Below are 16,220 nucleotides of genomic sequence, written 5' to 3'. Positions count from 1 at the left end.
GGTTTAGTTTTTCCCTTTACCGACAGCACTCCACATTTACAAACAACAGACCTACATGTTGAAATTGACTGGCATTCTCCTTTAATCCATCTTGTCAGTTGACAGAAACTGTAAACTTTAGAGGCAGTGTCTCAAAACGGTCGGCTTCATTGCAAAATTCCGACAAAACGGAAAAAAACAGCTAATTTAAATAATAGTGTTTGAATTTACATACGCATACACATCTATGCTCCTCACTATTACGCTTTGGAGTTGGCCGCAAAACACTGTTTTGATTTTAAATTGAAAACATATTTTACCAGGATTCTTATTATTATGTACTTACTTGCAGATCACTTTTTGAGGAATATTTAAAAAAAACTAAATGTTCTTTTGTTTTTAGCCTTTGAATATGTTGAAATTGTGGAACCATTATTTAAAGAACGGAACAATGCCCAGGGCAACAGCAAATACATCCAGTGACCAATAGAGGGAAGCACTACTTTAATAAAGTACAAAAGGGAAGAAGAGCGGAGACACAAACAAAACAACAACTTTGTTGTATACACTCAAGTCTGTCCTCGACAGGATGGACTGTTGTCCTCTACTTAACAGAGTACATGTGCTGTCTTTTATGTTTGAGGATCTCAGTGGAGGTGAGCGCCAGGTCTTCATCGCAGACGTCGCAGTGGTAAACTCTGGTAAGACTGGACACCGAGGATGAGCTCGCCTTCCCACCTTCTGGCTCTGAAAACCACGACACACACCCCACAATCAGTCTCAAGTTATTCATCTCTTAATGTGGTGTTGAGACAGCTGCTGAATGAGACAGCTGGTGTATGTGTTCAAGTAATCGAAACCCAACAGATTATAAAATTAAATATGAACGGATGGAGATTTCTGACCTTCCTCCGGCTGCTGCTGTTCCCCTGCCGGCCTGCAGGAGGCCTCGTGCTGCATGCGTTCCAGTGGAGTCAGAGGCATGTACAGGTCGCAGTTAGGACAGGTCCAGAAAGTGCGTAAACACTCACTGTAGAGATCCTTCGAGTCCTGCAAACACAAGGATCCAGGACACTTAATAAATTAACATTTAAACAACTGGACGCAGTCAAAGTGTGGCCAAAACGTTTGACTTGTAACCACAGTGTCCAGGATAGAGTCAACAACAAGCACAAAATACATGTTGTCATTTGCATCACCTTAAAAGACGTGCGGTTTCAAGTTTGGGGACGCAAATAACATAATGACGGTTCATTTTTCTGCATGAACTGGTACAGTTCACCCTAAGTGACCTCCCATTGTGGGTTTTTTAGGCTTTTATTTGTATAGGACAGCTGAAGACATGAAAGGGGAGAGAAAGGGGGGAATGATATGCAGCAAAAGGCAGCAGGCAAACCTCTACATATGGGCGCCCGCTCTACCAGGTGAGCTAACCAGGCGCCCAACACGGCACGATTTCTTTAGCGGTTGAAACATTTATTTTCCATCTCTGATTGGGTCTGAAATTCCACTAACAAGCTATTTAGTAGCTAAAAGAGCATGTGAGATTTGTTAGAATGGCCAAATAGTATGTGGATTGCATACTTTTTCCGGTGAAATATTACAGCGAGCAAACACTGGAAACTGCAAACACTATGCTGGCATACAACGGGGCTCAAAAGTTTAGGCACCCCAGGTAAAAAAAATTGTATTAATGTGCATAAAGAAGCCAAGAAAAGATGAAAAAATCTCCAAAAGGCGTCAAATGACAGATTAGACATTTGTATAATATGTCACAAAAAGTTAGATTTTATTTCCATCATTTACACTTTCACCATGGCTTCTTCTAAGCAGTTGTCTGGATAACTGAAACTGAAATTAGTCGAGTTTGGGGTTATATTGCAGCCAGTGGCACAGGGAAAGACTCTTGGCTGGCTACAAGACGCGTTTCCAAGCTGTGATACTTGCCAGAGGGGGCAGTACAAGGTATAAACTCTGCAGGGTGCCCAAACTTTTGCAGACGCCATTTATTTGTTTTCTGTTATTTTGAAAGTGTAAATGATGGAAATAAAATCAGAAATTTTTGTGACATATTATACAAATGTCTAATCTGTCATCTGATGCCTTTTGGAGGTTTTTCCTTCATCCTTCTTTATGCACATTAATAAATTTTTTTACCTGGGGTGCCCAAACTTTCGAGCCCAAACTTTCGACAACGTTCATAACAGACAAGCGTACAGAGACCAAGGAGCTCTGTAACGTCAACAACGCTCTAATTTACATATTATTTAAAATCTGGGATTATGTCACCTGCGACTGTTGGTCTAGTTATTTACCCTTTTCAGAAATGTAAGCTTAATCTGGCAATGCCGCTAGAGCGGTGGATGGTAGGGGTAAGCATGGAGGAGGTCGGACACAACCTCTGTGTAACTTTAAGAGAATTTCGGTCTAGGTTGCTATGGTTTCAGGCAAACTCACAGCCAGACAGTTGTAGTTGAAGAAGCTGGTGACACGCAGGCCTCCTTTGATGGGGTCCGGCTTGGCCTCGACTCCTGGAAACAGCGGGTTAACCTCTGGAGCGTTGGTGGGAGACAGCTCCGACTGTGACTGGGGGCCGATGTACAGGTTCTGGGTCTGGAACGCTGTGAGTCGCCGAAGGCTGTAACTGACCTGGGAGGGAAGGGAAGAAGAAGTACACAAAAGATATATTAAATGACATTGAAGAAATGCGATTGAGTCACTGAGAATGTCTGGAAAGTAGAAATGAACAACACAGACATCAACAGAATTATTCTATGTATCAAGACTACGTGTGTGAGCTACTTTTCAGGCCTGTTTTTGGGGTGCCTTATACTGCACTGGTGCCTCAGTGTAGCGCTGGGCAATAAATCCAAATTATAATTGTTTTTAACCCTTATGTTGTCCTCGGGTCAAATTGACCTGTTTTCCAACATTAATGTTCTTTTTAACTACCCAAAATAACATGGTTGATTCCACACAACGCTCTTTGGCAAGTACAAATCTCTACTTTCATTAATTTTGGGGTGTCTTATTCAATTTTATAGCATTTGAAAAAAAAAAATTGAAGTAGTTTTGCAATAGTATTGAGTAAAAGTTGACATATAAGTTGATAATATTCCATATTCCTTCCACATCAACATACATTCCTTTAATTTTAGTCTAAATAATTCCTAATTACTCAAACATTAAGTATAATTTCCTATAAATGAGGTTTATTGACCGTAAAATCCAAAAATACCTGTAAAACTAAAATTAATTGAAAAAAAGTGTTGAAAAAAGGAACAAAAATGTAAGAAAAAGTTAAAAACATTGATTAAAAAGCTTCAACAAAAGTGTTGATTTTCAGTTTTGACGCGAAGACAACACACGGGTTAAATGATTTTGGCTCCCAACGATTACAAAAACGGAATAATTGGAGGAAAAAAAACAATTATTTTGCACATTACGGTTTGCAAGTGAACTCTTATTTTGTCTTGTGTTCTGAATGAAAATTATTTTTTCAAACGGTAAAAAGCATAAAGGGAAATTTCACAGTTCAAGGTGTTTTCACTGTTGATTTGTTTAACTGTTTCACTGTTTTTTTTTTAAATTCATTAATTGCAACATCTTTCCAAAAGCCAATAAAACTAATTTCAATATTGACGGCAGATAACAGATTTTTTTTCCCTATAATGGAGCAGCCCTACCTCAGTGTAAAGCAGGAAGCGGACCAGTCCTTCGCTCAGCTTCTCCAGGACTTTGCGGGACACCCCCTGGACTGCTGCTCCCCCCATCGTGCTCTGTCCCAGCTGGGCCAACAGGAGGCGCTCCCACTCGGCCCTGAGGGCGAGAGCGGTGGACAGCACCTTCAGGGCGTCCTCCGCCTCCCGCAGCTCCAGCTCCAGCCAGCCGTCCACCACCAGACGCGTGCAGTCGGCGTTGCTGTCCACAGAGTTGGCCACCAGCAGCAGAGCCTGGGGAGCACATGGACACTAGATTACTAGAAGATGGGGACAGTACCAGAGCTTTCTGGAGGGCTCCTAGGAAGCTTTATGCTGGGGAGAGACATGTATGATGGGCTCATGGTGTTGTCATTTATCCATATTTATCCTTTATTTGGTTTACAGTGTCTATTTCGTCATAATGGTTTGTATGGTCTTGGATATTGTAGTTACTGTGTCAGCTTTTCTCAAGAATTTTCCACGTGTGAAAATGGAACCAGGGAATAGATAATGGATCACATTATTTGACTTGCTGTCCTACTCAGTAATCAACCCAAAAACTGGATTGTATAGGTTGGCCATCACATTATTAGGACCGTTACTTTAACATAATACAGAACTTTATTAGGGTAATAGCAAATAAAAAATACAATAAAAACAATTTGTGGTGGGAACAGGAACATTCCACATCTGGTACTAACTTGCAGCGCTGGAACCCGCACGCAGTTGGACAAATACGGCTTGTTGGTCTCTAACAGAGTGACGAAGGCCAGCAGCTGGTGTCTGGTGCTGTCCCGCCTATCCGGCCCTGCAGAGATATGATGAGAGGCAGGCACAACAAGAAAGAGACATGTGAGGACAGCAACAAGACTCCCTCAGCGGATCAGGAGAAATATGGTTTTAGCAAAATGAAGAAAAAACTATTCTGGGGAAATGGTCCTGAATTATAAGGAACACCATCACAAATAAGCTTTTCTAGATTCAAGAGGAGCTTTCAGTAAGACAAAATGTTGGTTAGTAGCTGATGAATATATCTGCCAAAAAGCTTAAAAAACATTATTTAGAACACAAGTGTGACTTTAACCCTTGTGTTGTCTTCACTTTCGGGACCCTATCCCTTGGGTCAAATTAACCCCATTAGGGTTTTTTTTTAAACAATTTTAAAAATCCATTATGGGAAAAACAAAGGTGGTCATATCCAGAATAATTTTCTGAATTGAGTACGGTTCATTTTCAGGTAGAAAAAAATGTAACTTGTACCATTTTTCTTCTTCTTCTTCTAAAAATTTGAAAGGGGTCAAATTGACCCGAATACCATACAAGGGTTAAATGTCTCATAAAGGTGGATTTAATAAGTTCCCATGATTTTAAATGTGTGTTTTTAACATTTGAACAGTATCAATCATGAACTTAGAATTGTTGCATGCATGGGCATGTCTTGTTACTGCTGTCCATTTTCTTTCTCCATGGGATAAATTAAAAAAACACACTTGGCTGTTTCACATTTTTAAAGTTCATTTAAATGAACTAAGTCAACCAACCACACCACCATTTTTTTTTTTTATCTACATGTAGTACTTGTAAAGACGTTATTCCTGAGGTTTACCCATTTCTCTGGTGTCGTCCTCGGGCACTTGTAGCACCTCTGGGTCACTGGCAAACACACTCGTCGGGTGAATTACCACTCCCTGCTTATTCTTTGTGTGAAACACCTAAATAACGTCAAAATCACAACATGTTAGTGGAATATTTCATCACTACAGTCACTATAGATACACAAGTTTTTTCCCTTCATTGTATCACCAAAACGTCTATTCTGTGGTGGCTGCACAGGAGCCTGACCTGGTCCGAGTCCTTGCGGGCGGTGTTGTGCTCGTCCGGCAGGGCCAGCTGGGGGTAGAGGCCTCGGCACAGCAGCAGCTTGAGGAGAGCCTGCTGGCGGGAGGACATGTCCTGACTGACGCTGGCCGCCTCCTGCAGCTCCGAGACGTTGTGCCGCAACTTGAACTTTACCTCCTGTTGCGGGACAAGTGTATGTTACACTCAGAGTGTAGACACAAGCAGATCCACCTCTGTGAAGATGACAAGCCTTGATACCATATGTGCTGGCCTTTTATTGTCTTTATACACAGATCTGTCAATCTCCTTGTTTTCAATTCTACTTATTTTGTTGTCTTTATACTGTCTTTTCATCTATTTTTTAATTTCTTTTTTTCTTGCTAAAACTGCTGCTGGAACTTTCAATTTCCTGCGGGAGTCATCCCAAAGGATCAATAAAGAGAAGTCTAAGTCTAAGTCTCTATTGCTTCCAGGACCCACAGAACTTCCCTTCTTTCTGCAAACAGCTGCAGTCAACGGGTGAATCTGACACAAATATTATCCACAAATCAACGCTTGCTTCTATAAATGAGAAACTTTTAATTATTAAAGGTCCCACATTATGCTCATTTTTAGGTGCATTCGATATATTTTGGGTTTCTACTAGAACATGTTTATGTGCTTTAATGTAAAATAAACCCGTTATGTTACTTATACTGTCTGACTGAATAAACCTGTATTCACCCTCTGACTGAAACACTCCATTTAGAGCTCCACTTTACGCCCCCCTCACTGCTCAACACTGATTGGCCAGCCTTTCCAGGTCCTCCACATCTGCAGCGGTTGGTGTTTTTTTTGCCCCCAACATCTCCTTCCAGGCAGCACGGCAATGGCTATGTTTAGGGTTAAGGATAGGGTTAGTTGCCTGGAAGGCGACATTGGAGGAAAAACATCTGCTGTCTCTGCACTGTCATTGCAGTCAGGGGATGACTGTAACGGCACTGTGGCGGCACTTTCTACCTATGGTAGAGTGGTGCAATTTATGGACTTTATCCACTTTTAATCTCTTTTCAAAAAACATTCTTTTTTTTATTTGTTGTGTAAGGGAAACAGTCAAAGCGAGCTTTTCATTGCATAGGGTAAGTGCATATGACGATAAAACCTCTCGAATCTTGAATATATAGTGTAGTTGTGACATCCTAACCGTACAGAAGTCCAGACGGCTCGTTTAAAGGCACCGTTTCTAAATGCAGGCTGTGTGCATTTCTCCATCGAATTGATTGTTTTGATACAGTATTTATATAGCACCTTGGCCTGCTTTATAATCACAAAAGACATGGAACTCTCACTTTTTACAATATGGGACCTTTACCTTTTAAAGATTACAGGAATAAAAGACAGATCAATTACATTTTTTTTTATTCCACTTATTGGATCATACGTGCACCACACAATAGCACAAAAAAAATGATTGGATAGGGTTTCACATTGAGTGTTAAATGCTGGTGTTTAAGTTTAGGGCTGCTTCTTGGCAACTTTTTCCCATGTAATGCTGTACTCTGAGTTCACCTGTATGTCCATGTTCTGTCCCGATCCCTCCTGGTCCTTCTTGCCTGCGCGGCCTCCCTCGGTGTCGGATCCCGAGGAGAACTCTCCGTCCTGGCCCTCGTCCATCCTCAGGACTTTACGCCTGCTGCCCTCCTGCTGCTCGTGGTCTCTCTTCAGCTGATGCAGCTTCTTCCTCTCGGCTAGCCTCTCCCTGCGTTGCCCGCGGTCACCGCCAGAGGGGGCACTGTGCTCTGACTCCAGCAGGCCGTGGCTCCTCAGCAACTCCTGTTAACCACAGAGGAAGCTCGCAGTGTAAAATCTTGTTTCTCAAATCAAAAACCTGTCAAACAAGGTTACTTTTTGGTCCACCAGCCAAATAGCGAGCATTTCGACAGTACACTACCAATGTTTTTTGGCTTGTGAGTAAAGCAACTCTTCCAGCTACTTGCCTATTTTACCAGCATTTGACTGGTAGATGATGCTAACTTTGAACCCTGCTGTCAAATGTTTTTTTTTTAGGGGTTAACGTCTTTCAGCAGCTTGCCTTGAACTGTCTGCGTAGGTTGACCATCTCGTAGAGCCGCTGCTCCTCCAGGCCTCTCCTCCTGCACCACTTCCTCGAGCCACCACCTCTCTCTCCCTTCACCTGTTAAACTCAAAGATGAACAGTTTTATGTACAATGAAGTAGGGCTGGGTTTAAAAAGTTCCATTTTTGGATTCAAATCTATCTTCATTTGAATGATCTGATATGGATTCATAAAATCCTGAGATCCATCTTTTAAGAGTGAAGATGTACAGCCTTAACTCCACGCTGTAGCTACAGCGTTCGTGCCTCCGGCATTGCGACCCTTTCGGAGTTCTGCGTCGGGGGGGAACACGTTTCTTTGCATCGTGGTGCATTTCACCGCCAGAACACTAGGGGGTGTTTGGTTTCCGGAGGGTCAATTGCGGAAAAAAAAGCCAATTTCCAAAAATGGCGAGCAAAAGACAGATCACTAGTTTCTGTTATGTTAGCAAGCAAACTTTACTACTACCCACAAGGTATTGCTTGCTGGCGATGTGCTAATTTCAAAATGTTAATGACATACAGACACTTTACAAACGGATAACTTTATTTGCAAAGCTTACGTCAGTGAACTAGCATGTTGCTACTCCCACTGTAGGCTGCTTGGAACACAGACTATCAACACACAGGAAGAGTCTGCGTAGCCTCAACGCAAAGTTACACATTTTTGGAGGTGCGTGTCGAGCTACGGCATAGAGCTCGGAGAGGGGTTCGTGGCGACGCAGAGGGGAACTGCGGGGGTACGCCGTTGATTCGACGCAGAAGCATAAAACAGCCTTTAAACCGTCTATGCATCACACCATCTGCACTAAAGATAGCACTTTTTATTTCGGTCTCTATGTAACTGCTTTTGGGTCAATTCTTAATGGCAAAGATATTTGTAATAATGCAGCAGTTTGCAGAGGTTCCTTGTACAATTTACAGAATTAGTTCTCTGAGAATCTCTTTCATATCCCAGCAAAATTGCAACATATATATATATATAAAGGGGCTTGATTTCATTGATATTGAGTGGCATCAAATCAGAACCTTGTGAATCGGAATCTAACCGACTCTGGAAATCAGTGGTGATACCCAGCCCTACAATGAATAACATCTTGTACCAAATCTGTCTCATCCGTTCCTATCAAATAGCCGCTGTCTAATAAAGTGTCCATTACTGACCTCCACCCAGGCATTGAAGGTGTTGAGCAGGGTAAAGGGGTCTCCGTGGTTGCTGTTCAGGGGCTGGCGGGCGGTGGCACAGTCAGGGTTGTGCTGTGCGCTGCGCAGGAAAGGCGACTGAACGCTGAGGGCCGCCGCTACCGTCAACACGGGATCCACCAGCTTAAACAGAGAGCCCAGCACCAGCATCTTCCCTGAATCAACACAGACACGTTTCCTGAATCTAGCTGCTCCTGGGTGTGCAGCACTTTGAAACTCCAGTATGTCGATCAGTCAATACAGTTGTTTGTCACGTGAAATCATGTAGAAATGTCGTTGCCAAACATTTTACACCACGTACCACTTCAGAATATATATTAGGCTCCAGCGAGATACCAGCATTATGGCCCATGTTAAAATAGAGCAACACAGGTCTACCCTGTTCAGCTACGGACAGTTCACACAGGAGGCAGTTTTCCTAAAAACGTATTATTTATTCTTATTATTATTTGTTCACAACCACAGACATGCTGGACTTCTTTATGGTTTCTGCATCTTTCACCAAGTCAAATTTAAGACCTTTTGAGACCATAATGAGTGAAATTTTAGACCTATGTCATGACATCAAGTAAAAAAAGAAAATGGAAAAAAGTCAGATGTCAGTGTCCGCAAACATTGTCTGAAACAATTCCCCTATTACCTCATCGGCATTAAAGGACCGGTGTCTGGTCACTGTGTACTGTGCACCTCCGCTCATTCATTTGTAGTTGCGATATATTGAATTATATTTGGTCCTGCAAAAGAAAGATCTACATTACAAATAACTATTTCACTATTTTACTGCCGGAGCATTTCAATGAGCATTAGAGGCAGCGTCACATGGATTTAGCTAAATTAAAACCTGTTTAAAATTATTTAAGACCTAGAACACAATACTAACATACTAAATACTAGACTAATACATTTAAGACTTTTTAAGGCCTAACATTTGGATTTAGAAATTTTCGACTTTTTAAGACTTTAAAAGCTAAAAGCAGGCTGGTATCCAATCAAACATATTTACACATAAGGAAACACTTGATTTGTATGACTTCTAAACATAATTTACATTTTTCAAAATATACCAGATTCCATCCGCGTGCCATTAGAGGGAGCTCGCGTACCACCAGTGGTACTTATACCACAGTTCGAGAACCTGGGGTCTAATTCATTGTGATATTTGGTATAATTACTTCAAGTACCAAGCCTAAATTGATGCCATTTAAAGTTTCTTCAACCCTTCGCCACCATGTTGTGTTTCGGTTGTCAGATTCATGAAAATGTTAGGAGATGAAAAACATTTTTAAAAAAAACTGACTGCCACATACAACAGGAGTCTGGTGTAGGAATCTTACCTATGACCACATCCACAGGCAGCTGTGCCAGCAAACTACCAATAGAGGTCAGTTCTCCATGAGCGTCTAGCGCCCCCTGCTGCTTCAGATAAGTGATTGCCGTCTGGATGCTAGCAGCTGGAGGCGGGTCAATGAACACAAAAGAAAGAGGATCTCCAAGACACATGCTCTTCATCTGCAGGAACAAAACCGCACGAATGAAGCTATGATTTAACTACGGAAATTGAAGAATTAAACAGAAGAGTTGCACAACAAATTCAAAAGGTGTGCGGGGGGGGGGGGGGGGGTGTCCTATTCTGGAACACTTTCAGAATCTCTAGTCAGTTAGAGAAGTACTTGCTGTAATATCAATTTTTTAATTTCATTTGAAATTACTATCAGCTATTTACTTATCTATGTATTTTCATTCTGTTCTCACATTATTTTACTTCTTGCTATATAACCTGATTTCCACACTATGTGCACGTGTGTGTGTGTGTGTGTGTGTGCACGTGTGTGTGTGTGTGTGTGTGCGGTGCGTGTGCGTTGTGTGTGTGTGCGTGTGCGTGTGTGTGTTTAAGAACCAGCTGTTTGTTTGATGAGGTTTGAAGGGGGGGGGGGGGGGGGGATTAGGGAATGGGCTGTATTTATTTCCACACAGTACCTTCTCTGTGATATGCAGACACTGTACAAATGGGTGCATTTGTTTAGCAAAATAACATAATAAAAATATGTGAAGGAAACAAAAGAAGAGTTGCTATCTTGCTTTCTACGGGATGCTGTTACCTGAAGAATTAGGGAGTCCAGTGCCACTCTGTGGATTTCAGGGACAGGATAAGGGGCGAAGGCATCGTAGTCCGACTCTGCGTACAGGCGGTAACACACTCCTGGACCCGTGCGCCCGGCTCGCCCTTTCCTCTGCTCAGAGCTGGCTCGGCTGATCCAGAACTCCTGCAGACGTTGCATCTTTGCCTTAGGGTCAAAACTCATTTCCTTTACCTTCCCTGTAAAAGACAAAACAATCCATTTATAAGGTTGCTGCATCTTCTTCTGGGCCATGGATTATTTTTTTGCCCTTGTTAACTATGTCAATTTCTTTACATTTAGAAAACATCCCTCCCCCCCTTGATATCTTGTGAACCTTTGGGATCCTCACTAGATTTAAAATGGGAAAGATTTTGAACAAAAAATTAGGTTTGTAAGGATTAGTCTGGATTAATAGAAGTACATTGTGTGCCATTCTCCAAAATCTCTTCACTATGGGAAACAACACCATCCAGCTAGCAAGCTACACGCTGAGTTTTTAAGAAAATATGGATGGTGCAACAAGGCACGCCTTCTTGGTTATTTCTATGAATGATTGTAAAGATTTACAAAGAATATGTTTACAGCATTTCCTCTCTAACTGGGACTTTTTGGGACCGATTGGTGGGATTGCTGTGGACAAAGAACACACAGAGAGACTCTAGTAAGAGCTTTAACCATGCATCCAGCTAATTTAAATAGCTCACATTATTTTATCGTGTCAGCAGTTAGCTTCATTTAATATTGTATGTGGCGTTTTATTTTTCGGATGCAAATGTTCCACCAAAACGAAAAAGAATATTTAGCAGAGCGGCCGTCGCTGCGTCCGGAGCTTAGCGCCGCTCAAGACAGTTGCAACTGGTTTAAAGAAATGCAAACAACCCAGAGAGTTTTTTTTTTTTCCTCCTTTCCAAGACTGCATCTGTGTTCTGCCCAGACCTTCGCAATGGACCCATTAGGAGCTGGCAATGCAAGACCATTAAATGAAGGACCTGATGGAAGGTATATTCTAGTTGTAAAACTGTAATCCCAAGCCATACCTGAGTCTACAACAAAGCGCACTCCATCTATTGTCACGGAGGTCTCTGCAATATTGGTGGAGATGATGCACTTTCTCACCCCAGGAGGAGAAATGTCAAACACCTGAAGAACAACATGATGAAAAAGAATTAGCTTTCAAATGTTCATCCGATTCAAACATTGCAATATGTGCACTGGGATCCGATCTGATGAGGAAGCAGACTGTGCCTTATCCTGCTGGGCCAGTGAGAGGGTGCTGTGCAGCGGTAAGACAATCCAGCGGCGTGTGTGTGTGCCATAAATCTGACAGGCCTCCTGGATGGTGGAGATCTCCGCCACCCCGCTGAGGAAGATAAGCAGGTCGCCGCGCTCCTCTGGAGGGTAACGCTGATCGATGCCCTGGAGGATGCGCAGATAGGGTCTGGGATCCAGTTTCTCTGAACGCGAGGGCTGCTCCTCAGCTGGAATGGGCTGGTATATCACCTTAGTACAAGAAACGGGGGCAAAAAAGTTGGTTGCAATTTAAAAGAAAATATCAAACAAATTCTCAAACCCCAAAAACACAGAAAATGTTATTTTTGGAACATAATTCCCTAATTTAAAGCTCCAATTCGTATTGCAGGCAGCAATTTAAAATAGTTCAGTGAAGAATATATTAAAATGACATACTGAAGTCTATGTCTTTTTGTTAAGTGTTTTAACAATAAATAAATAATTTACTGATTAAAAGGGTTGATAGAAATGCCAGTATCAGAAAAACATCAGATTCTGCTCAAATGCGGGTATCGGTTTTGGAGAGTACGTGAGTCTATGCCTTGATCTGATATCGCATAATTTAGCCTCGAAAGAAAATCTACTTTAAAGAAATGCATTTCTGTTTTTTTCCTGTTATGACTAGCTGTCAAACTAGATAATAAAATAAAGTTCTATGGCATTCATTCTCTGTTGTTAGTATATGTTCATGTTAACAAATACTTTAACCTGAGCTAGGCTAAACAACAACAATAGCAATCATATCAAATCCATACAGAGTTAGTAGAATAAATCTGTTAAAATATATATACATATTTATGAAGCACTGGTATCAGAGCTTATTAAGAACGTCTATTCCTCTCAAATTTGAGAGAGGATGTTTTTTGGGTCCTTTGTGGATGCATTAAAAATCTCATAACGTTAATTAAGGTGCATTTGTCTTTGAGCATGCCCACATCAAGGCGCAGAAAACAGATTCCTTCTCGCGGGAGGCATGTTGTGGAATTTTCCGAAACACCATCATGGTTAAACTGTACTGAGACTTAATTGTCTCCTCTAACAAGTGTTGATTAAATGCTTCTGTGTGATTTATTATAGTCTCCCAAACATTCTTCACATATGTAAATTGAGTTGTGCTGCTCCTGAGTTTTTCCTTAAAGGGGAATTCCGGTAGATTCCAACTAAATACAGCTAACTTAGCACAACTTTCATGCATTTCTTTCACATCTACTGCAGTCAGATGTGCTGTGTTCACTTGGAAGGAATCACTTCACATGGGTAGGCACTTTTAATGACATTTCAAACATGTTTAGAGGCTAAAAACACGTTTAAAACGTGCCCTGTTTAAGCCTGTTGGGTGCTTACGCTAGCAGGAGGATAACACTCCAGGACTTCTCCTTTAATAATGCATATTCACATCTGTGATCCCAGATGTGCGCTGCTCACCTGTATGGGGAACAGGCGGCCTGGTACCTGCAGTACAGGAGCCCTGTTGAAATAGTCGGAGAAGAGTTTGATGTTGATGGTGGCTGACATGAGGATGAGACGCAGGTCTGGCTGCTCCGCCAGCAGAGAACGCAGGACCCCGAGCAGGAAGTCACAGTGGAGGTGTCTCTCATGGACCTCGTCCACAATCAACACCTGGTACTGGTCTAGAGTCCGGTCCTTCTGGATCTGCCGCAGCAGCAGCCCCTCCGTCAGGAATAGCAGTTTGGTGGCCGGGGTCCGGGTGGTCTCAAAGCGGATCTGGTACCCCACCTGCAAAACACGACTGCATTTCTGAGCCCTGCACACATTATTAAAAGTTGTATCTTCAAATGTCTTACCTGGTTGCTTACTTGCTTAGCATAGTACAAGTAAAAAGTACACATTACTCAGTGCTCAGAATGGTCCATCTCAGAATCACATTTCATCATTGCGCTAAAATTAATAATGCATTCATGTGTACATCACTTTGATGCCACCGCTAGTAAAGGTGGACTAATTTAACTGCTGGGTAGCTTGTCCCATTAATACAGTTTTACCTTAATCGATTATAATCCGTTGTTAGTTTTTCGTTGCTTATATTTTGTATTATTGATCCATATCTGTAAAAGGTAAATTAAAATTAGGGATCGACCAATACCGGTTTTTCAAAGCCCATACCAATTAATAGTAGTTAATGGAACCGATAACGGATATTTGGAACCAATATGCATTTACAGTTAACAGATCTATAAGTCAATATTAAGATTTTGGAATATTACAAACACAAAACTTTGTTTAAATGCTTTAAGCAACTGTTTCATAAATGAGAAACTTTCAACATAATCCCCAGTAACAGAGATTTAGATAGTGTTGTGGGTCGATGATCAATCTATCCCTATTTAAAATACGTATCATAATATTTCCCTGTAAATTGTAGTGGAGTGGAAATATAAAGTAGCAGAACATAGAAATACTCGAGTAAAGTACAGTACTTGGTTGTTCTCCACCACTGGGCAAAACTCCCTTAAGTCCAATTGTCTTATACTGAGTTCTAGATGTCTTATGTGTTGGATGTTTATAACAGCCAACTTTTTTATTTTTATTTATATGTGCAAGATAAATCTATGCCGTGACAAACCTTTGAGCCGTACTGATTGAGACTCTCAAAGCTGACCCTCTTGGCCAGGGAGATACAGGCGATGCGCCGAGGCTGGGTGCAGGCTATGTGGTTGAATCCAGCCGAGAGAAGATACTGAGGTACCTGGGTAGATTTCCCACAGCCCGTGTCACCTGCCACAACAACCACGGGGTGCTGTCGCACTAGCTCCACTATCCGGTCCCGGTACTGGAAGATGGGCAGGTTCTTCTGCTCCCGGCGAAGCTTGGCCAGCTTCCCAAAGCTCTGTCTCTGGCTGAAGTCCAGGAAGTGCAGCAGAGCCAGGCGGCAGTCTGAGACCTCCTGGCTGCCTGGACCTGAAGCTCTCGGCCGGCATCTGTGCTCGGACTTCCCCAGGCGCTCCTCCACATCCCCGGTGCACACAGACACGTTGATCCTGTAGCGGGCATCATACTCTTCAGGAAGACCGAGGTCTAGCGCTCCGGCGCCAGTCTTTCTCCCGTCTTTCCTGTCCTCTTTTGTTCCTGCTGCAGACATGTCCCTCTTTGTTTTAAACCTCTGGAATCGGTCAAAGAAAGACCAGAACTCTCTGTGCTCCTGGCTGCCGGCCTGGATGTAGTCATGTCGGCGGAAAAAGATCTCGTCCAGTTGGGCTCGGCACTGGGGGCTGTCCCAGTCCCAACTCCGGCTGTCTCTCCCACGCTCCGAATCCATTTTTACCGTGAGATACGTTACTCGCTTCTAACGTCCACCAAGTTCACTCACCAATACATTAAATAGACATTAAATAGACATTTACGGCTTTACAAACGTGTAACTAGCTAGCTAGTTAGATAGCAACATGTTAGCTCTAAAATTGATAAATTCCGGACAAACTAACAAGGTCCCTTCCGTTTTAAACCCGATGTTTTAATGAATGTGTCTAACACAGACCGAATACACGTTCTTAGCATTGTTTTAAAATGAGATTATCAGACAATGATAAGTCAGAGCTGGAATAAGAATAGCTAACTGATGAAAAGCAATTGGACACATGACTAGCTTCAGCTTCGACGGCTGTGAAGACCAGGGGAACAATAATACGGGGGGACCATTTCCGCTCCGCTTTTAAATATCTTCCGGTAAAGATTAGATTCGCTTGTTCTTTGTTCCGGAGTAAAATAGTCATAGAGTTGTGTTAGATATTTGGAAAGACTTCGAGGCTTTGAAAATGATATAGTGTTTAAAACAACACATGCAATCATTATTCAAAGTATCAATATTATCATTTATTTAAAATGTTATATTTTATGTACTGTTGGAAACTTTGTTGAACTTTGTGAGACATTTTCTATTCATAAAGCTATTTTTCAATTTATTCCCATCTGTTGTTATGTTATGTAATGTTACGTTTGATTCTTCTATTTGTAACAAATAAGAAATGCATGGCAGT

General features: G+C 42.0%; 1 protein-coding gene across 1 annotated transcript; it reads right to left on the bottom strand.

Moving 5' to 3' along the window:
* Positions 1-466: 466 nt before the first annotated feature.
* On the bottom strand, positions 467-15,870 carry dhx34 (DEAH (Asp-Glu-Ala-His) box polypeptide 34). Its single transcript, XM_032505881.1, has 16 exons — positions 14,810-15,870; positions 13,651-13,962; positions 12,181-12,435; positions 11,973-12,075; positions 10,915-11,132; positions 10,150-10,324; positions 8,777-8,970; positions 7,591-7,692; positions 7,068-7,331; positions 5,523-5,696; positions 5,287-5,392; positions 4,382-4,488; positions 3,666-3,932; positions 2,437-2,628; positions 885-1,029; positions 467-726 (listed from the first exon to the last, which is right to left on the bottom strand). Exons 1-16 carry the CDS (start codon positions 15,500-15,502, stop codon positions 584-586), a joined length of 3,450 nt encoding a protein of 1,149 aa, XP_032361772.1. The 5' UTR covers positions 15,503-15,870; the 3' UTR covers positions 467-583.
* Positions 15,871-16,220: the final 350 nt, after the last annotated feature.

This window comes from Etheostoma spectabile, chromosome 3, assembly GCF_008692095.1.
Source record: "Etheostoma spectabile isolate EspeVRDwgs_2016 chromosome 3, UIUC_Espe_1.0, whole genome shotgun sequence".
In the NCBI taxonomy this organism is placed as follows: Eukaryota; Metazoa; Chordata; class Actinopteri; order Perciformes; family Percidae; genus Etheostoma; species Etheostoma spectabile.
The sequence above is the reverse complement of the archived record's forward strand: the minus strand, read 5'-3'. Positions and strand labels throughout refer to the sequence as shown.

Coding starts and splice junctions, on each gene's coding strand:
- dhx34 (XM_032505881.1), bottom strand. CDS start 15,502: ATGGATTCGGAGCGTGGGAGAGACAGCCGGAGTTGGGACTGGGACAGC. Junction 13,963..14,809: donor TCAATCAGTACGGCTCAAAG/GTTTGTCACGGC, acceptor CGTGTTTTGCAG/GTGGGGTACCAGATCCGCTT. Junction 727..884: donor ACAGCAGCAGCCGGAGGAAG/GTCAGAAATCTC, acceptor CGTGGTTTTCAG/AGCCAGAAGGTGGGAAGGCG.